This window comes from Xenopus laevis, chromosome 4S (assembly GCF_017654675.1).
Source record: "Xenopus laevis strain J_2021 chromosome 4S, Xenopus_laevis_v10.1, whole genome shotgun sequence".
NCBI classification, from domain to species: Eukaryota; Metazoa; Chordata; class Amphibia; order Anura; family Pipidae; genus Xenopus; species Xenopus laevis.
The window spans coordinates 62,215,988-62,233,509 of record NC_054378.1 but is presented as its reverse complement, the minus strand read 5'-3'; the positions used below and the strand labels follow the sequence as shown (position 1 = coordinate 62,233,509).

Sequence of the window (17,522 nt, the reverse complement as noted above, 5' to 3'; positions counted from 1 at the left end):
AACAACTTTCTTAAACAACTTAAAAACGTTGAACTGTTTATGTTACTTTCATACATAAAATAGCAAATGTATATACCAAAGTTTCAGCGAGTCAACTCCCTCCATTCTAAAAGTTCTGGAAGCCATTTATAAACCCCTGTAACCTGCCAGTGAGATCACTATCAACTATAAAACATGGTGTGTGAAGAAGCAAATAAAACTATTCAGCAGACAAAACCTGTGGCAGTGTGAATATGATTCTGGGTGTTTGGGGTCTTCATGTGAACAAAATGTAAACAGTGGGCAACCATTATATAAAAAAGCAACAGTATAAAATACATTATTCAGTTTTTTTCCTACATGTAAAGAGGTTTAAAAACTCCAATATCACATGTTTTCCTAGACATGTCTTGTGTTTTGCTTGCCACTTCTAATACTGCTGTACTACTTTTGCCAATCTGTTGTGTAAAACAACAAAGGTAGCTTATATCTGTTCACGTAAATTAAAAAACGAGTAAAAATCTATAGTGGATTAATAAAACAGTACTTGAAATACTACTAGCTATTATCTTAACGAAAAGTGATATTTGTAAGTAAAGCCAAAGAATGGAGGTCAGTGGTCACAATTTGTTAGCGTACAGTGTGTTTTCATAGATAAACTGAATTTCAGGCTGTTGTACTAAATCACATGGAAGTAAACTAGACCTAGATGATGACCTGGGCCTGAAATGTTTTGCCACCCATGGAAATTGATATAGACTTCTATTTAAAACCAAACATAGAGGTCATTGCTTTTCCATTCCTTTTTAAAAAGCTTCACTACCTTTCAGTATATTTCACAATCTCAATTGTTTTCCTGTCGGGTGATTGGCACAACAGTTAAAAATAAAGCCCTCAAGAATTCCCCTTCAAAGAATTATTCTGTCATTGAAATTGTCAAGATAAATAGCAAATGAAATTAATGAACCAGGAAGAAAAACATTTAGATAAATCACTAGCTGCTTGGCACATGTTCACGCTTGCATTTATCATGTCTTTACTATGCTTTTGTACATGAATTGCAATGGTATCTGGTTGCATTACAGCCATATTTATGTTATATACCTAGTAAATATTAGCAGAATATACCTTGTATTAGTTGTTAATACACAAACATGGTCTTCAGTGAGTGCCATGTGATAAAATATAGTTTAGAGGCCAGTTATATTGTTGACTGGAAGCTAGTCTTATCTGTATATTAACTGAATTGAAATCTATCACACTGGGATTCCTTTTGACACACTTTCCTTTTGCATTCTATTGGTGAGCCTGTCAAATTATAATTGCAGAAAGCGTTCATTTTTGTTTGGTATAGGAAATAGCATTACCTTTTCCTAATAAACTGAATTGTGACATGATCATGCCATTAAATTGTCACACTCCTTGCTATTATTTTTCTTTATTGGTCTTACCCTTCTTTGTGGTTAACTACAGTAGTTAAAAGAAATGAAACCTAGTAATGACAGTATTCCATTAAGTTGTTCAACCTGTGCAGTGATGCTATACAGGAAGGTACTTGAGTGATCACCAATGCACCCTTTCAGCCTGCTCAGATGAATTAGGCACAATTGATATTGATGTTAGTGAACCTGTAGAATTAGCAAATTGCAACAATAGCCGCCACTGACTTAAACTAAGTCATTCAGACAGTAATGGAGCTATTAATGCTGTGTGCCAGAAATTAGGCCATTTAAACACAAAACATTAGACTTGGATCATTATTATAGAGCTGCTAAACCTCTGTATAGTACTGTACAGTAAGCATTACAGCATATCTAGCTTTTTTTGTATTTATTTATTTTTTAAAGGAGTAAAGCACATAATAAATGTTTTAATGTGGTGTTTCACCTTCATCAATATGAAAAAACTTTTCAGTGTGGTAAGTAAACTGGATGTAGAAACATACAGAAACTCGTACTGCAGGGAAGTTATTTCCATAAATATACCTTTGTGACAAATTACTATTGTGATGTGTGTGTGTCTGTGTGTGACTTTAGAACCCCTGACCCAGAGAAAGGGACATTATAGTCCTCTGATTTGCTATAGATGTGCTATAGATGTATATTTACTATAGATGTATATTTGCTATAGATGTGGGAAAGCATTTTTGATTTCTGAACTGACCATTAGTGTGGTACTTTTTCAGAAATAAGTTGTATTGCAAAGAATGAGTGCTAGTGCAATCTGTTAAATACATATACTCGTATTAGTTGTTAATACACAAACATGGTCTTCAGTGAGTGCCATGTGATAAAATATAGTTTAGAGGCCAGTTATATTGTTGACTGGAAGCTAGTCTTATCTGTATATTAACTGAATTGAAATCTATCACACTGGGATTCCTTTTGACACACTTTCCTTTTGCATTCTATTGGTGAGCCTGTCAAATTATAATTGCAGAAAGCGTTCATTTTTGTTTGGTATAGGAAATAGCATTACCTTTTCCTAATAAACTGAATTGTGACATGATCATGCCATTAAATTGTCACACTCCTTGCTATTATTTTTCTTTATTGGTCTAGCGCGTAAAACTGACAAACATCCATAAAAGTGTCATACCTGTACTACTTTGTAGTGGTGTTTCACTGCTGATCCATAGTAGAAAGGAACATGACAAGGGGATAAATAACTTCCTTTGCTTTGTACCATTACTCTAGGACGCATACGGATATTAAAAAATTATTTCTCTTTGTCCATGGTACACTAGTGTCCAGTATGGAGAATAATTGTTTGCATGAACCAGTATGAACTCTGCATATATTTCAATTGTTTCTTTTTTTCTCTATATTTTTTCAATTGTTACTTTCAGGCTGTGGATATTCTGTTGCAGCATGGAGCATATATCAATGTCCAAGACGCTGTGTTCTTTACTCCACTTCATATTGCAGCTTACAATGGGCACGAACAGGTGAACAACGTTTTTCACTGGCTACAGGCTGTTCAATATTTGAGGTGTATTTTGTTTTATGATGGGTTTGAATTATAATGCATTGGTCAAGTGGTACTTCTGTGACCTTACATAAGCTGATATTGGTCTAAACAAACCCTTAATAAAAAAAACATACTCCGTAATAAAGAAAAGAGATGCGGTACGCATCGGAGCTCACCCGGATTAACTGTGTCCCTCCAGTCGCAGCCTTCACGAGATGCCGGTTACTTCGTGCCGGCTTCAACTCCTAGATTCATCGCACCGCCGTGTTTACGGCGCAGATCCTGGACAAGACTCGGACAGCAGTATTGAATGCAGAATTCAGGCTTTATTCCATACACACAGGTGAAAAATTGAGCGGTGGGTATGCACGCTGACTTACGCGTTTCTTGCCGGATCCACCGGCACTTGAGGAAGTGCCGGTGGATCCGGCAAGAAACGCGTAAGTCAGCGTGCATACCCACCGCTCAATTTTTCACCTGTGTGTATGGAATAAAGCCTGAATTCTGCATTCAATACTGCTGTCCGAGTCTTGTCCAGGATCTGCGCCGTAAACACGGGGGTGCGATGAATCTAGGAAAAAAAACATACTCCCCTACCCTACATAGACCCCCAGCCTAGCTGCCCCCCCCAGGCAAATGCCCCTAACTCTTTACTTACCCCTCTGTGTAGATTCTGTCCAATGGAGTTCACAGGCACCATCTTCAGCCGCTTCGGTAATCTTTGGAATGAGACAGGCGCATGCGCAGTTGTTGCAAAAAAAAAATAATAATATTGCTCCAACTGCGCATGCGCCACTTCACCGGTCTATGTACGGTAGGGGGGGTAGGGTTTTATATATTAAGGGGCAGATTTACTTAGCTCGAGTGAAGGATTCGAATGAAAAAAAATTTGCATTTCAAAGTATTTTTTTGGGTACTTCGACCATCGAATGGGTCAAATTCGATCGAATCGAATGATTCAAACAATTCAAAGTAAAAATCGTTCGACTATTCGACCATTCGATAGTCGAATGGTCGATAGTCGAAATACTTTGACTACATACTTCGCCACTTTAAACCTACCGAGGTTCAATGTTAGCCTATGGGGACCTTCCCCAGCACTTTTGTAAGTTTTTTTCGATCGAATAAAAATCCTTCGATCGATCGATTAAAATCGTTCGATTCGAAGGATTTTATCGTTCGATCAAACTATTTTTATTCGATCGTTCGATCAAAGTATTTGTGCTAAAATCCTTCGAATTTAATATTCGAATTTGAAGGATTTTACTTCGAGGGTCGAATTTGACGGTTTATTAACCCTCGAAATTCGACCCTTGATAAATCTGCCCCTAAGGGTTTGTTTATCCTTTAAAGGAGAAGGAAAGGTTAAAACTAAGTAAGCTTTATCAGAAAGGTCCACCTAAATATACCAGTAAACCCTCAAAGTAGTGCTGCTCTGAGTCCTCTGTCAAAAGAAACACAGCATTTCTTTCCTTCTATTGTGTACACATGGGTTTCTGTATCAGACTCCCTGCCTTCAGTTTAAACCCCCTTGCCCCTGGCGTGAGCATGCTCAGTTTGATCCTCTTCCCCACTCCCCTCCCTTCTCTGCTGTAACCTGAGCCCAGAGCAGGGAGAGACTCAAGCAGGAAGTGATGTCACACCATGTTAATACTGCAGCTCCTATCCTAAACAAACCGAGAGCTTCTAGAGCTTTTAACTAAGGTATGATAAAACATTCTACAGAATAAATATATTATTCTAGCTTTCACTATTGCAGCTAATCTATTGGAAATAAAATGCCTCCGTAGCTTTCCTTCTCCTTTAACCACAAGGAGTACTCGAAATGTTTTTCCTAGTTCCCATTTTTTAACTCCAGTTACCTATAGTTTACATGCTTAAGTGTCCAACTGTCCATAAGATTCTGCTGTGCTTTAAGATATTGCCTTCTGCTAATATTTCCTTTATAATACACAAATATCTTGAATATCTTGTATCTTGTAAATGATATCCTTATAAATGGTGATTAGTGATGTCATCAGTTACAAACAGAGAGGAGTGATGTCATTTTTGTCACATGACTCATTAAAACTAGCGTATTATAATAAATAAAGTACCCCTTTTGGCCTTGTGCTTTTATATGGTCATGGAACATCTCTGTGACTTTATTTTAGACAGCTTTTTATACAATTTCTCTGTGAATTTTGCTTTACACAGCATAATAAATAGGCCCCTAAGTGTGTTGTACAGGATAGTAATCTAGCCAACCTTCTGAACAGTCTTAATTTGAGATTAGATTTCAATAATCATATCATTATGTATTGTTGTCAGTATATCACAGGCCTTCTCTTATTCATCTTTCATTTTTCTTTTAAGCTGTCTCTCTGAATTTGTGTTAGCATTGCTTCCTTTTCTGTTCTTTGTAAAGCATTAATTGACTTATCACATGAACGTGTATATTTGATAGAAGATTTTAAATTGATTATACAGTGTTTTTGTAATTTACATTTATGGGATTGAAAATATTCTCTAAATCCTTCAGTAGCTACATTACATTTTTTTTTTCATGCTGCAAGGTGACACGTCTTCTACTGAAATTTGGCGCAGATGTTAATATGAGTGGAGAAGTTGGTGACAGACCCCTACATCTGGCCTCAGCAAAAGGGTATCTGAATATTACAAAATTATTGCTGGAAGAGGGAACTAAAGCAGATGGTATGTTCCCTTCCATTTTTTTTAGTTATTAAAACTGCCTCTATTCTGATGGGAAGAAAGCAAAATCTGCTTACTAAAGGATACTACATTGTACAGTGTATCATTTACTAGTCCACTTTCAATGCTTTTGAGGGTGTAGTTTTGGAAATTGCCCCTACTTGTTATAGCTCTGCATTAGCAGTAATCTGCAAGCAATTCCCTAAGCATAGAGATAGAGATCTCACAGGTGACAGACTGGACAGCTAAACTATAGACTTTAGACTATAAATCTCAGGAATGATTAAGGCATTGCATGTTTTTGTAGTACTGTTTAAAAAGGTATGTTTTTTTGTATTTTTTTAGTTTGTTAAATGAAAAATTTAAATACTGTTACTTTGGAATGCATTTTTTGTAGATATGAATGAAAAACGACAACAAACACTCATGATTTACCAGGCAACTATCTCTTGCCAAGTGCTGATACAATTCCTTGTCCTGGTGATTGCCATTGAAGTCTATGGCAAGCTGTTTGGGATTTGCACTTTGGGGGTTCCATTTTTGGTCTGTTTAAAAAAATCCAGGACTCAAAAGGGGGAATGTAATTAAAAATCACAAGCATGTGTAAAAATGTTTTTTTTAGTATATGTTTAGCGCTGCTCGCAACATGAAGTAATTCAATGGTGAATATTACATCGCTAAGCAAAGTTTAGTGTTAACGCCTTATCTGGAATTTAGTTAAATATTTTGTCGCAAAATACGTTTTGCGATTGTGAAATTTTATTGCATACACTGTGAATGTTTGCAAAAGCCATTTGGTTGCAAACTTTGCAAGGTCTCTACACTAATTAGTCAAAAAGGATACAAACATGGCCGCTAACAATTGCGATGGGTTTTAACTGTTTATTTGCACTATTGAAGCATATTACAGTCCCCAAGTGACTAAAAAAAGCCTGGTGTGCCATTACCCTTCTTTGTGGTTAACTACAGTAGTTAAAAGAAATGAAACCTAGTAATGACAGTATTCCATTAAGTTGTTCAACCTGTGCAGTGATGCTATACAGGAAGGTACTTGAGTGATCACCAATGCACCCTTTCAGCCTGCTCAGATGAATTAGGCACAATTGATATTGATGTTAGTGAACCTGTAGAATTAGCAAATTGCAACAATAGCCGCCACTGACTTAAACTAAGTCATTCAGACAGTAATGGAGCTATTAATGCTGTGTGCCAGAAATTAGGCCATTTAAACACAAAACATTAGACTTGGATCATTATTATAGAGCTGCTAAACCTCTGTATAGTACTGTACAGTAAGCATTACAGCATATCTAGCTTTTTTTGTATTTATTTATTTTTTAAAGGAGTAAAGCACATAATAAATGTTTTAATGTGGTGTTTCACCTTCATCAATATGAAAAAACTTTTCAGTGTGGTAAGTAAACTGGATGTAGAAACATACAGAAACTCGTACTGCAGGGAAGTTATTTCCATAAATATACCTTTGTGACAAATTACTATTGTGATGTGTGTGTGTCTGTGTGTGACTTTAGAACCCCTGACCCAGAGAAAGGGACATTATAGTCCTCTGATTTGCTATAGATGTGCTATAGATGTATATTTACTATAGATGTATATTTGCTATAGATGTGGGAAAGCATTTTTGATTTCTGAACTGACCATTAGTGTGGTACTTTTTCAGAAATAAGTTGTATTGCAAAGAATGAGTGCTAGTGCAATCTGTTAAATACATATACTCGTTTTTTCCACTAGCAGAGGAGTAGCTAAGTATGTACTGTAGATAAAATGTGAATTTAAGCAATTAAAAAGGATTTCACATTTATTAGCTGTACTTTCAACATCTCAAACAAGTTTGTTAAAACATATTTTTAGGAAAAAAAGATAATTCTTTACCTACTACCTTGTTTTGTGTGAAGTGCTAATATGCTTCTTTGTCATTCTGATATAAATGAGCCATATAGCTGAGCCCTAAGCTTGTTGATTTACCAAACTGTCACACAGAAATAAATGTCACTATTTATGAGGCTGTTTGATGGAGTCACAAAATATATGGTTATCTTTTTTCCAGTAAATACCCAGGATAATGAAGACCATGTTCCACTTCATTTCTGCTCACGATTTGGACACCATGAAATAGTCAAATATCTCCTGCAAAGCAATTCTGATGTTCAGCCACATGTTGTAAACATTTATGGGGATACTCCCTTACACCTGTGAGTATCAAAAGTCCATAATGGCAGCCTTAGAGGCATTGGCTTGATTTGAAATACAATGGTTTGCATTACAAAAATTCTCATGCTCTTTTTAACATGTTACTGTATGTTACACTACACTCTAGCTGCTCAGTGAATGGTTGTGTGTCAAACAACTCTCAAGCCTTTTATTTTTATTTTTACAATTTTGCTGATTTTGAATTCAAAAAACCCATTGTCCCAAAGGACGGATAAAAACTCCAAGTACGTTGAATAGGATAATAATTGTTTTTACACACATTCCACTTCTCAGATGCATTTGTGAATGTTCATAGATTCATTGTCATATTATTACAGCATTAAAAGGAGATTTTTACAGCTGTAGTAACTGTTAACACTATTACCTGTAGTTCTGTCTCTTTTTCAGTACACTGCTAATCCCTTACTCTGCCTCTACCAACAGTGCTTGTTACAATGGAAAAGCTGAAGTTGTGAAAGAACTAATCCAATTATCAGGCACTGAAAGTCTTACTAAGGAAAACATTTTCAGTGAAACCGCATTTCACAGGTAAAAAAAATGTACATGTTTGATGTCTGCAATCAATAAAAGCTATATGGTGGGGCCACTTCTAAAATGGACATTAGACCATATGGCTTGGAATATTAATATCTCAATTTCTTCACAAGTCACTCAGATATATTATTACTGATTCATAGTAATTGTAGATTTGGATAACCCAAGGATGTCTCTGATTTGACAAGTCAGTTGGTTATCTTCAATTTATCTGGCTGTTCATATGATGAATAATGTGCACATGGAAACTGAATACAATTACAGGGTTCTATCTGCTCTGGGAAGGCTTTGCACAAAGCCCCTGACACTCCAGTATCCCTCAGGTTGCACAGTTGGTTGCCCCTTGGTTTTATGAAGAACTGTGGAAATACATACTGATTATTTTGACACAAATTTACACATTCAAAGCTTTTCTTTGTGGTTATCCTAGACAGCCAATGTGCATTTTTTGTGTGCATATTGTAAACAAAATTACTTATTGCTAGAAAGAGACTTATTGCCATTGTTTTTTTTATTAAGGGTGCTACTTCCATATGGCTGTTATTGTTACACATACAATGTATATTCTGGTGGGAACATTTTAGAAGCTGCCTGCCTTTTTATCAATGTATATAAACAAAGCAAATCATGTAGAATCTATACATTTCTTGACCATTTCATGACCTTCTCAACAGTATTAAGCAAGGATTTATTGTTTGTGTATTTATTTTGCAGTGCATGCACTTATGGAAAAAATATGGAGCTGGTAAAATTTCTTCTTGATCAAAATGTTTTAAACATAAATCACCAAGGACGCGATGGTCATACAGGTAAAATTTAAATGAGGTATGGCTTTATATAGGTAATAATGGATTGAGGATTTGGTTAGCTCATCAGGTAGTATTTTTTTAGTATGAATTTGACAGTTGTCACCATATGCAGAATTTGTTGTCCCTACCCTGCACTGGCAGTGTTTATTGTATTCCTCCAGTCATACCCTCTAAGAAGTTTGATCAGTTACAATATGTAATGATAATGAAGCCTAACCCCACCCTAAAGAAAATTCATTTGGAACAAATCAAAATGTCTGCTAGCCTGTAGGTTGGAATGGTATATTATATATTATTATATGGTATACTGTATATTGTTTTCTTCCACAACCCAGCTTTGAAAGTGATCCTCATATTACATATCCCTCCCATACTCTTTAAGGAGATAATCTTTACAATCCAGTTCTACGCACCAGCTAGGTCTGTTGCTTTTTAACTTTAATAATGCTCCACTTTTTAGTGCAACTGTTAAACTGCTTCTTTTGTCTCCTAGGGAACTTGCAAACTATAATGTAAAACACTATAAGCCTGTTGGCTGTTGGCTTTGTTTTAGCTCCAGGGCTATTTATCTGATATATGTATTGATGTAAAATCTTAGTGCTTAGGGAGGCTAACTGAAGTGAATAGATACAGAAAAAACATGCGGTACTAGAGATATCTTCATAGTCACAGCACTCGCCCTTTCCAATATACACTAGTTTTCATACCTCCTGACATAAATACCAGTGGAACCAAGAAGGGATTTCATATTCCTGTCTTATGCCTCATCTAAATGTAGGAAGCATATGCAACCGTAATTGTTTTTTTTGTTAGTTACATATTTGTGGTTGGAAAAAATAAAACAGAATGAAATATAAAAAAATATGTTGATGTATATTAAAAAATATTATCAGATTTGTTTAGATAACAATAGAGATGTCGCGAACTGTTCACCGGCGAACTTGTTCGCGCGAACATCGGGTGTTCGCGCTCGCCGGAAGTTCGCGAACGTCGCGCGACGTTCGCCATTTTGGGTTCGCCATTGTTGGCGCTTTTTTTTGCCCTCTCACCCCAGACCAGCAGGTACATGGCAGCCAATCAGGAAGCTCTCCCCTGGACCACTCCCCTTCCCTATAAAAACCGAAGCCCTGCAGCGTTTTTTCACTCTGCCTGTGTGTGCTGAAGAGATAGTGTAGGGAGAGAGCTGCTGCCTGTTAGTGATTTCAGGGACAGTTGAAAGTTTGCTGGCTAGTAATCGTTTTGATACTGCTCTGTTATTGGAGGGACAGAAGTCTGCAGGGGTTTGAGGGACATTTAAGCTTAGGTAGCTTTGCTGGCTAGTAATCTACCTTCTACTGCAGTGCTCTGTATGTAGCTGCAGTGGGCAGCTGTCCTGCTTCTGATCTCATCTGCTGACTGCTGCAATAACAGTAGTCCTTGTAAGGACTGCTTTTATTTATTTTTTTGTTGTTTTACTACTACTACTACTACTACTATAAGAGCCCAGTGCTATTAGTCTAGCAGTGTTGGGGAGTGGGACTGGTGTGCTAATCTGCTGCTCCTAGTAGTTCAGCAGCACCAACTTTAATTTTTTTTTTTTAATATTCATTTTTTTTTATTTTACTTTTTTTTATTTTACTACCGCTGTAGTAGTGTATAAGTTGACCTTTTAGGCATTATTTGCCCTGTAGGCATTATTTGCACACTGTTTTCTTCAACCCGCCATCTAGCTGTGTGACCTTGTTCACATTCTGTCTAAATATCCATAATATTACCGTCTCCAGAAAAAACACCGGAGTGACTTTTTTCAAGCAGCATTCATATATTTTACGTAATCCGTATCCACCGCTGTAGTAGTGTATACGTTGACCTTGTAGGCATTATTTGCACACTGTTTTCTTCAACCCGCCATCTAGCTGTGTGACCTTGTTCACATTCTGTCTAAATATCCATAATATTACCGTCTCCAGAAAAAACACCGGAGTGACTTTTTTCAAGCAGCATTCATATATTTTACGTAATCCGTATCCACCGCTGTAGTAGTGTATACGTTGACCTTGTAGGCATTATTTGCACACTGTTTTCTTCAACCCGCCATCTAGCTGTGTGACCTTGTTCACATTCTGTCTAAATATCCATAATATTACCGTCTCCAGAAAAAACACCGGAGTGACTTTTTTCAAGCAGCATTCATATATTTTACGTAATCCGTATCCACCGCTGTAGTAGTGTATACGTTGACCTTGTAGGCATTATTTGCACACTGTTTTCTTCAACCCGCCATCTAGCTGTGTGACCTTGTTCACATTCTGTCTAAATATCCATAATATTACCGTCTCCAGAAAAAACACCGGAGTGACTTTTTTCAAGCAGCATTCATATATTTTACGTAATCCGTATCCACCGCTGTAGTAGTGTATACGTTGACCTTGTAGGCATTATTTGCACACTGTTTTCTTCAACCCGCCATCTAGCTGTGTGACCTTGTTCACATTCTGTCTAAATATCCATAATATTACCGTCTCCAGAAAAAACACCGGAGTGACTTTTTTCAAGCAGCATTCATATATTTTACGTAATCCGTATCCACCGCTGTAGTAGTGTATACGTTGACCTTGTAGGCATTATTTGCACACTGTTTTCTTCAACCCGCCATCTAGCTGTGTGACCTTGTTCACATTCTGTCTAAATATCCATAATATTACCGTCTCCAGAAAAAACACCGGAGTGACTTTTTTCAAGCAGCCATAATATATTTTACGTAATCCGTATCCACCGCTGTAGTAGTGTATACGTTGACCTTGTAGGCATTGTTTGCCCAGTTTTTTTGGCCGCAGCCACTGAAGCACAGAGGCCAGAAAAAATATGCCATATAAATGCTGAAAATAGTCATTTTTTGCCATACGTTGACTCAACGTATATGGCAAAAAATTACTATTTTCAGCATTTATATGGCATATTTTTTCTGGCAACTGTGCTTCAGTGGCTGCGACCAAAAAAACTGGGCAAACAATGCCTACAAGGTCAACGTATGGCAAAAAATGACTATTTTCAGCATTTATATGGCATATTTTTTCTGGCAACTGTGCTTCAGTGGCTGCAACCAAAAAAACTGGGCAAACAATGTCTACAAGGTCAACGTATGGCGAAAAATTACTATTTTCAGCATTTATATGGCATATTTTTTATGGCAACTGTGCTTCAGTGGCTGCGTCCAAAAAAACTGGGCAAACAATGCCTACAAGGTCAACGTATGGCAGTTGTTTAAAGAGAACAGTAGATTACTAGCCAGCAAAGCTACCTAAGCTAAAATGTCCCTCAAATCCCTGCAGACTTCTGTCCCTCCAATACAGAGCAGTATCAAGCAGATTACTAGCCAGCAAACTTACTATCATCTGTCCCTGAAATCACTAACAGCTCTCCCCCTACACTATCTCTTCCAAGCACACACAGGCAGATTTTTCAGATACATTTTTGCCCTTGATCCCCCTCTGGCATGCCACTGTCCAGGTCGTTGCACCCTTTAAACAACTTTAAAATCATTTTTCTGGCCAGAAATGTCTTTTCTAGATGTTAAAGTTCGCCTTCCCATTGAAGTCTATGGGGTTCGCGAACCGTTCGCGAACCGTTCGCGAACCGCTCGCATTTTTGCGCAAGTTCGCGAATATGTTCGCAAACTTTTTTTCCGACGTTCGCTACATCCCTAGATAACAATCATTACTTTCTAATATGAGAATAACATGTGTATTTCTGATATTTTTGTTTGGCTGTTAAACACTTATTTGCATAAAATGTTGAGAATTGTCCTTTGACCCCCAAGGATTGCACTGTGCCTGCTATCATGGACATATGCGTCTAGTTCAATTTTTATTGGACAATGGTGCTGACATGAATCTAGTTGCCTGTGATCCCAGTAGATCGAGTGGTGAAAAGGATGAACAGACTTGCCTGATGTGGGCTTATGAAAAAGGTATGTAGTAATTTTATAAACAAATGGATAGAAGCTAGAATAACTGTCCCTCATTTATTTATTCCCCTTCAAGATAGGATTTATCTCAAAGATTGAAAAAATTGTCACCAAACATGTCACATTCACCCATTACTACTGCTCACTGCAATGCTAGTCGATATATCTGTTGTTGGTGCTGCCACTGCCCTGCTAGTGATACTACTCTCATAGAACACCCATTAGTGTTTTTCAAAGCCTGACTCTTTGGCAGTATTAAGAAATCATAATGATAGTATCTTAGCTTAAAATGACTTGATGTCCTTGACAGGAGGTGTTTAATGGTGGGATGGCATTTTGTAAGCTCCAGGAAAAGTTTTTCTGCTTATTCTCCAGGTCATGATGCAATTGTTACACTGCTGAAACATTATAAGCGGCCCCAGGATGAATCTCCATGCAATGAGTACTCTCAGCCCGGGGGAGGTACTTAAAAACAATATTTTCTATGTAAAATGTCTACCTGCTTCCTAAACGTTTGTCTTTTTTTCTAACATATAAAATGGCCAAAGGCTTTTTAGAATTGCTTAAATGTGCAAAAATGGCTTTCAACAGAAGTACAAAATACCGGCTTATCATATGCTAGGTAACAGTGTTCTTAAATAAATGTTAAATGACACCATATTTTCTGGCTTCAGGATATCTATATACACTGAGTATTTACAGAACAAATTCCTCCATAACAAAATGCATACTTGTCTCAGTCTACAGACTATTAAAATACGTCTAAATGTTTACATAATGCTGTGGTTGCTGACACTAGATACCATTGTATCATGCCATTGTGGTTCACCCTTGCTTGTTGCCTTTTGCTAAATAATCATATTCACAATATACATTACATATATGACTAACCCAATTCCTCAGCAGCTGCTATGTTAATCTTGTGCATTTCACACACTTGAGGACCTACAGTGACACTGTATGAAAAGAATGATGGCTATGAATATACTGTATAGCGTAGTATATAACATTTAATGAGGTTTGAAATGCTAAAGAAGTGAAAAGAGAGCTGGTTCCTCTGGGGAACTGTGGTGAATTATTTTTTCACCCTTTCACAAAAATGCCCTACTGTGTGGTTATGCTGCAGAATGTATTACAGTTCAGTTATGGCTTAACTACTCTGTGCTACCCATAGGTGGTTAATAGCAAATAATCATCAATTTGTTTTAAACAGTCTACTATGTGGAAAATAAAAGCAAAGACCTGATCACATAAAATTCCTGCTGCACGGCTAATCCACTTTGGTTAATGCTGTAATCTAAAATAAGTAAGGTGTAGATATACTAAAGTAGCTAACCTTTAAGATAAGTATGTTATAGGATGTCCTATTCTTAGAAACATTTTTTTGTTTTTCTCTTCCTCCTCTTTTTAACTTGCAATCTCAAATGCCATTTGGTTGTTTGCGTGCATTGCCCTGCAGGCAAAAAAATATTGCTCTGTGCAGAAACAATTTTAATGTTATTGTTGCTATTTATTACTCTTTTTTCCTATTGAAGCCCTCTCCTATTCATTTTTCAGTCTGTCATTCAAACCACTGCCTCGTTGCTAGAGTAAATTCAGCAACCAACTGCTGAAATTCAAAATCGAGAGTTTCTGAACAAAAAAAACCCGATAAATATACAATGAAACACCAACTGCAGAATATCAATGCTTTTCATAATAAAAGTTAATATAAAGGTTAATTACCCCTTTAATTGCTAATAATGTATGCTGCTCTTTCTTATTAAATTTAGATTACCTCCTTTGGGCTTTAATCATAAAATAGGGTTCATTAACAAAGCAAAGTGCAAAAATCAGCATTCATCGTGTTCGCGATTTGTGTTTGTTGGTAATTTCCCATGGCTGATGCAAATAATCAACTGCATTTGTAAATTTCACATATGTCTTGTTTGTGTTTTACTGGTGTAATTATGTTGTCTCTGGAGTGGTGATGTTGTCTCTGAAAATAGTAATACCTTAATATCAGGTGCAGCAATTATGTTTGAAGCCAGGATGGCTGCATTTTCTCTGCCCGTAGGTATGCTAAGATTGCTGTGGGTTTGGCCAAGGGAGTTTTTTTTCTTTTACAAAAGTAATCTCAAATCAGAAACTTTCTTCATAGGGATTCCTTCTTTCCAGCAATGTCAGCTCACAGTGCTGCACTCTAAAGGGAATGAAGCCAAGGTGCCAAGTTTATCTTATGAGCCCCTACCTGCAATTAGCAAAATATATAAAATGTGATGTGATTTTTCACCTCTTAAATGGGTAGTTAACTGATGTATTACGTTTATTTTATTTGTGGCAACTTTTCAACTTGTCTTCATTTTTTGTGGTTTTTGAATGATTTGACTTCCTCTTTTGCCTCTTTCCAGCTTTCAAATGAGGGTCAATGACCCCAGCAGCCAACAAAAAGATTACTCTGCAAAGCTATAATGTTATTGTTATTGTTTATTATATTTCTTCTTCCTATTCATATTTTAGTTTCATATTTAAACCACTGCTTGGGTGCTGAGGTAATTGTAGCTTAGCAACCAGATAGCTGCTGAATTTCCAAATTGGAGGGCTGTTGAAGAAAAAGCTAAACAAATAACAAATGAAGACCAACTGCAAATTGTCTTAGAAGGGGAACTTATCATTTGGCATTAATAAATGAGGTTTAGTGTGCCAAAAGCCTAGTACTATAAATGTGGACTTTTGCTTCAAATGCATTTTTTAAGACATCCTTTAAAACTTAGAGGGTAATTATTTAACAAAATGAATTATTTACCAAGTAGAAGTAAAAAAAAAATGCTGGTAGAAAAATGAGTTCCAGCAGATGTCACAGGATCGATAGAAATATTGAATCATAATGTGCGTATTTCTAGTCTTGCCCATAACATCTTACATTTTTATAGCCTCTGTAAGTCAATTTCTTACTTTTGTTATTTTAGATGGCTCATATGTTTCAGTTCCATCACCTCTTGGGAAAATAAAAAGCATGACTAAAGGTAACTGTTTGCCCAAATGGACAAGGAAATGTAATGTTTTATATATTTTTTATGTACTAAAGGATGTTTAATATAGCATATAGATCATGTAATAGTGACACAGCAAATATATAAGCACACAAAGTTATTTTGAGCATCAGGAAATAGCTTTAGATTTTATGAATAATGTTGCCAGAGAACCGCTTTACTTTTCAGTGACTGAACCTTCAATAGCCAATCTCAAATATACAATATTTGGTTGTTTCTCGTTAGCAATTAAAAACAGGCAAAGCAGTTGTCTCTATAATAAATAACAAATCAGTGCAGATTTGCAAATTATTCTGATTTCGTAGTAACATGGAAAATCATTTGTACTGATTTGTTAAGTGCCCCACAGATTTTTTGAATCTTATAAATGCCCTTAATTGAACTATAGTTTCTTATAGTTCAAAACTGGAACTCTCCACATGGAGTGGATTTGACGTATTTATGACTAAAAATGCTATTTAATTTTAAGTTGTGTAAATAACATTTAAATGCAGTTATAACAAATTTAATGGCAGCATATGCCATGTACAATCAAACAAGATGCAGTGTGCAAAATGCAAAATTGGCCAAAAAGCAGCCATTTTTTTCATTTTGTACACTGCCTTCCATTGGTCCATTTCGGTACGCAGAGACCTGGAGCTGCCCCAGTGAATATTAGTGCTGCATGCCTTCCATGGGAAAATATTCATGAGTGCTGTGATGTGGGAGGCATGTAAGTGTTTTTACTCCCTTCCATTACTCTTTCCTTTAACTTGCGTGTCATTCAGACCTGCAAGTTAGGGTGTGGCAGAGGTCCCTGAACTTACTGCCTGACACATCGCAGGTGGTAAGGACAGTGCTGGCCTTCAGCCAGGGAAGCTGTAGTCTGCACATTGCACTGAAATATTTTTATCCAGAGCAAGGTACAGACCACAGCCAGACATGGGAAGATGTGCATGTTGAATAAACAGTAAGGGTGCACTCTTGCACTTCTTCATCCAGTCATCATAAATGGTCCCTCAAGTGTATTATTAAGCAGTATTATTATTTTGGGCAAGTGTATAGCAAGGTGTATAACTGGAAGACGTTACACTAAAACGGACATTGGTTATATCACTTTTTACACCAAATTTCAATGCCAGATGTGATAAGTAAAACTTTGTTAATTTATATTTCCTCATTGACTTGTGTTTTGGAATATAATTAAAGTAAACAGTACCTTTATACAAGTACACTTTTGTCTCTGACACTCTGACATACTGTATGCAAAAAGAAAAAAAAATTCTGTCATCTTAAAAAAGCTATGCATTCATTCACAGAAACACCATGTATTTTATAGGGAATATCATA

At 36.6% G+C, this 17,522-nt stretch overlaps 1 protein-coding gene across 1 annotated transcript in view; it reads left to right on the top strand.

The window, feature by feature from the left end:
* tnni3k.S (TNNI3 interacting kinase S homeolog) overlaps positions 1-17,522 on the top strand; it is a 117,780-nt gene that overhangs the window by 22,213 nt on the left and 78,045 nt on the right. The window contains exons 6-13 of the mRNA XM_041561330.1: positions 2,828-2,926; positions 5,505-5,643; positions 7,709-7,853; positions 8,296-8,400; positions 9,121-9,215; positions 13,015-13,164; positions 13,537-13,623; positions 16,110-16,166. Of these exons, the coding sequence (XP_041417264.1) occupies positions 2,828-2,926; positions 5,505-5,643; positions 7,709-7,853; positions 8,296-8,400; positions 9,121-9,215; positions 13,015-13,164; positions 13,537-13,623; positions 16,110-16,166 (877 nt within the window). The remainder of the gene's footprint in view (positions 1-2,827; positions 2,927-5,504; positions 5,644-7,708; positions 7,854-8,295; positions 8,401-9,120; positions 9,216-13,014; positions 13,165-13,536; positions 13,624-16,109; positions 16,167-17,522) is intronic.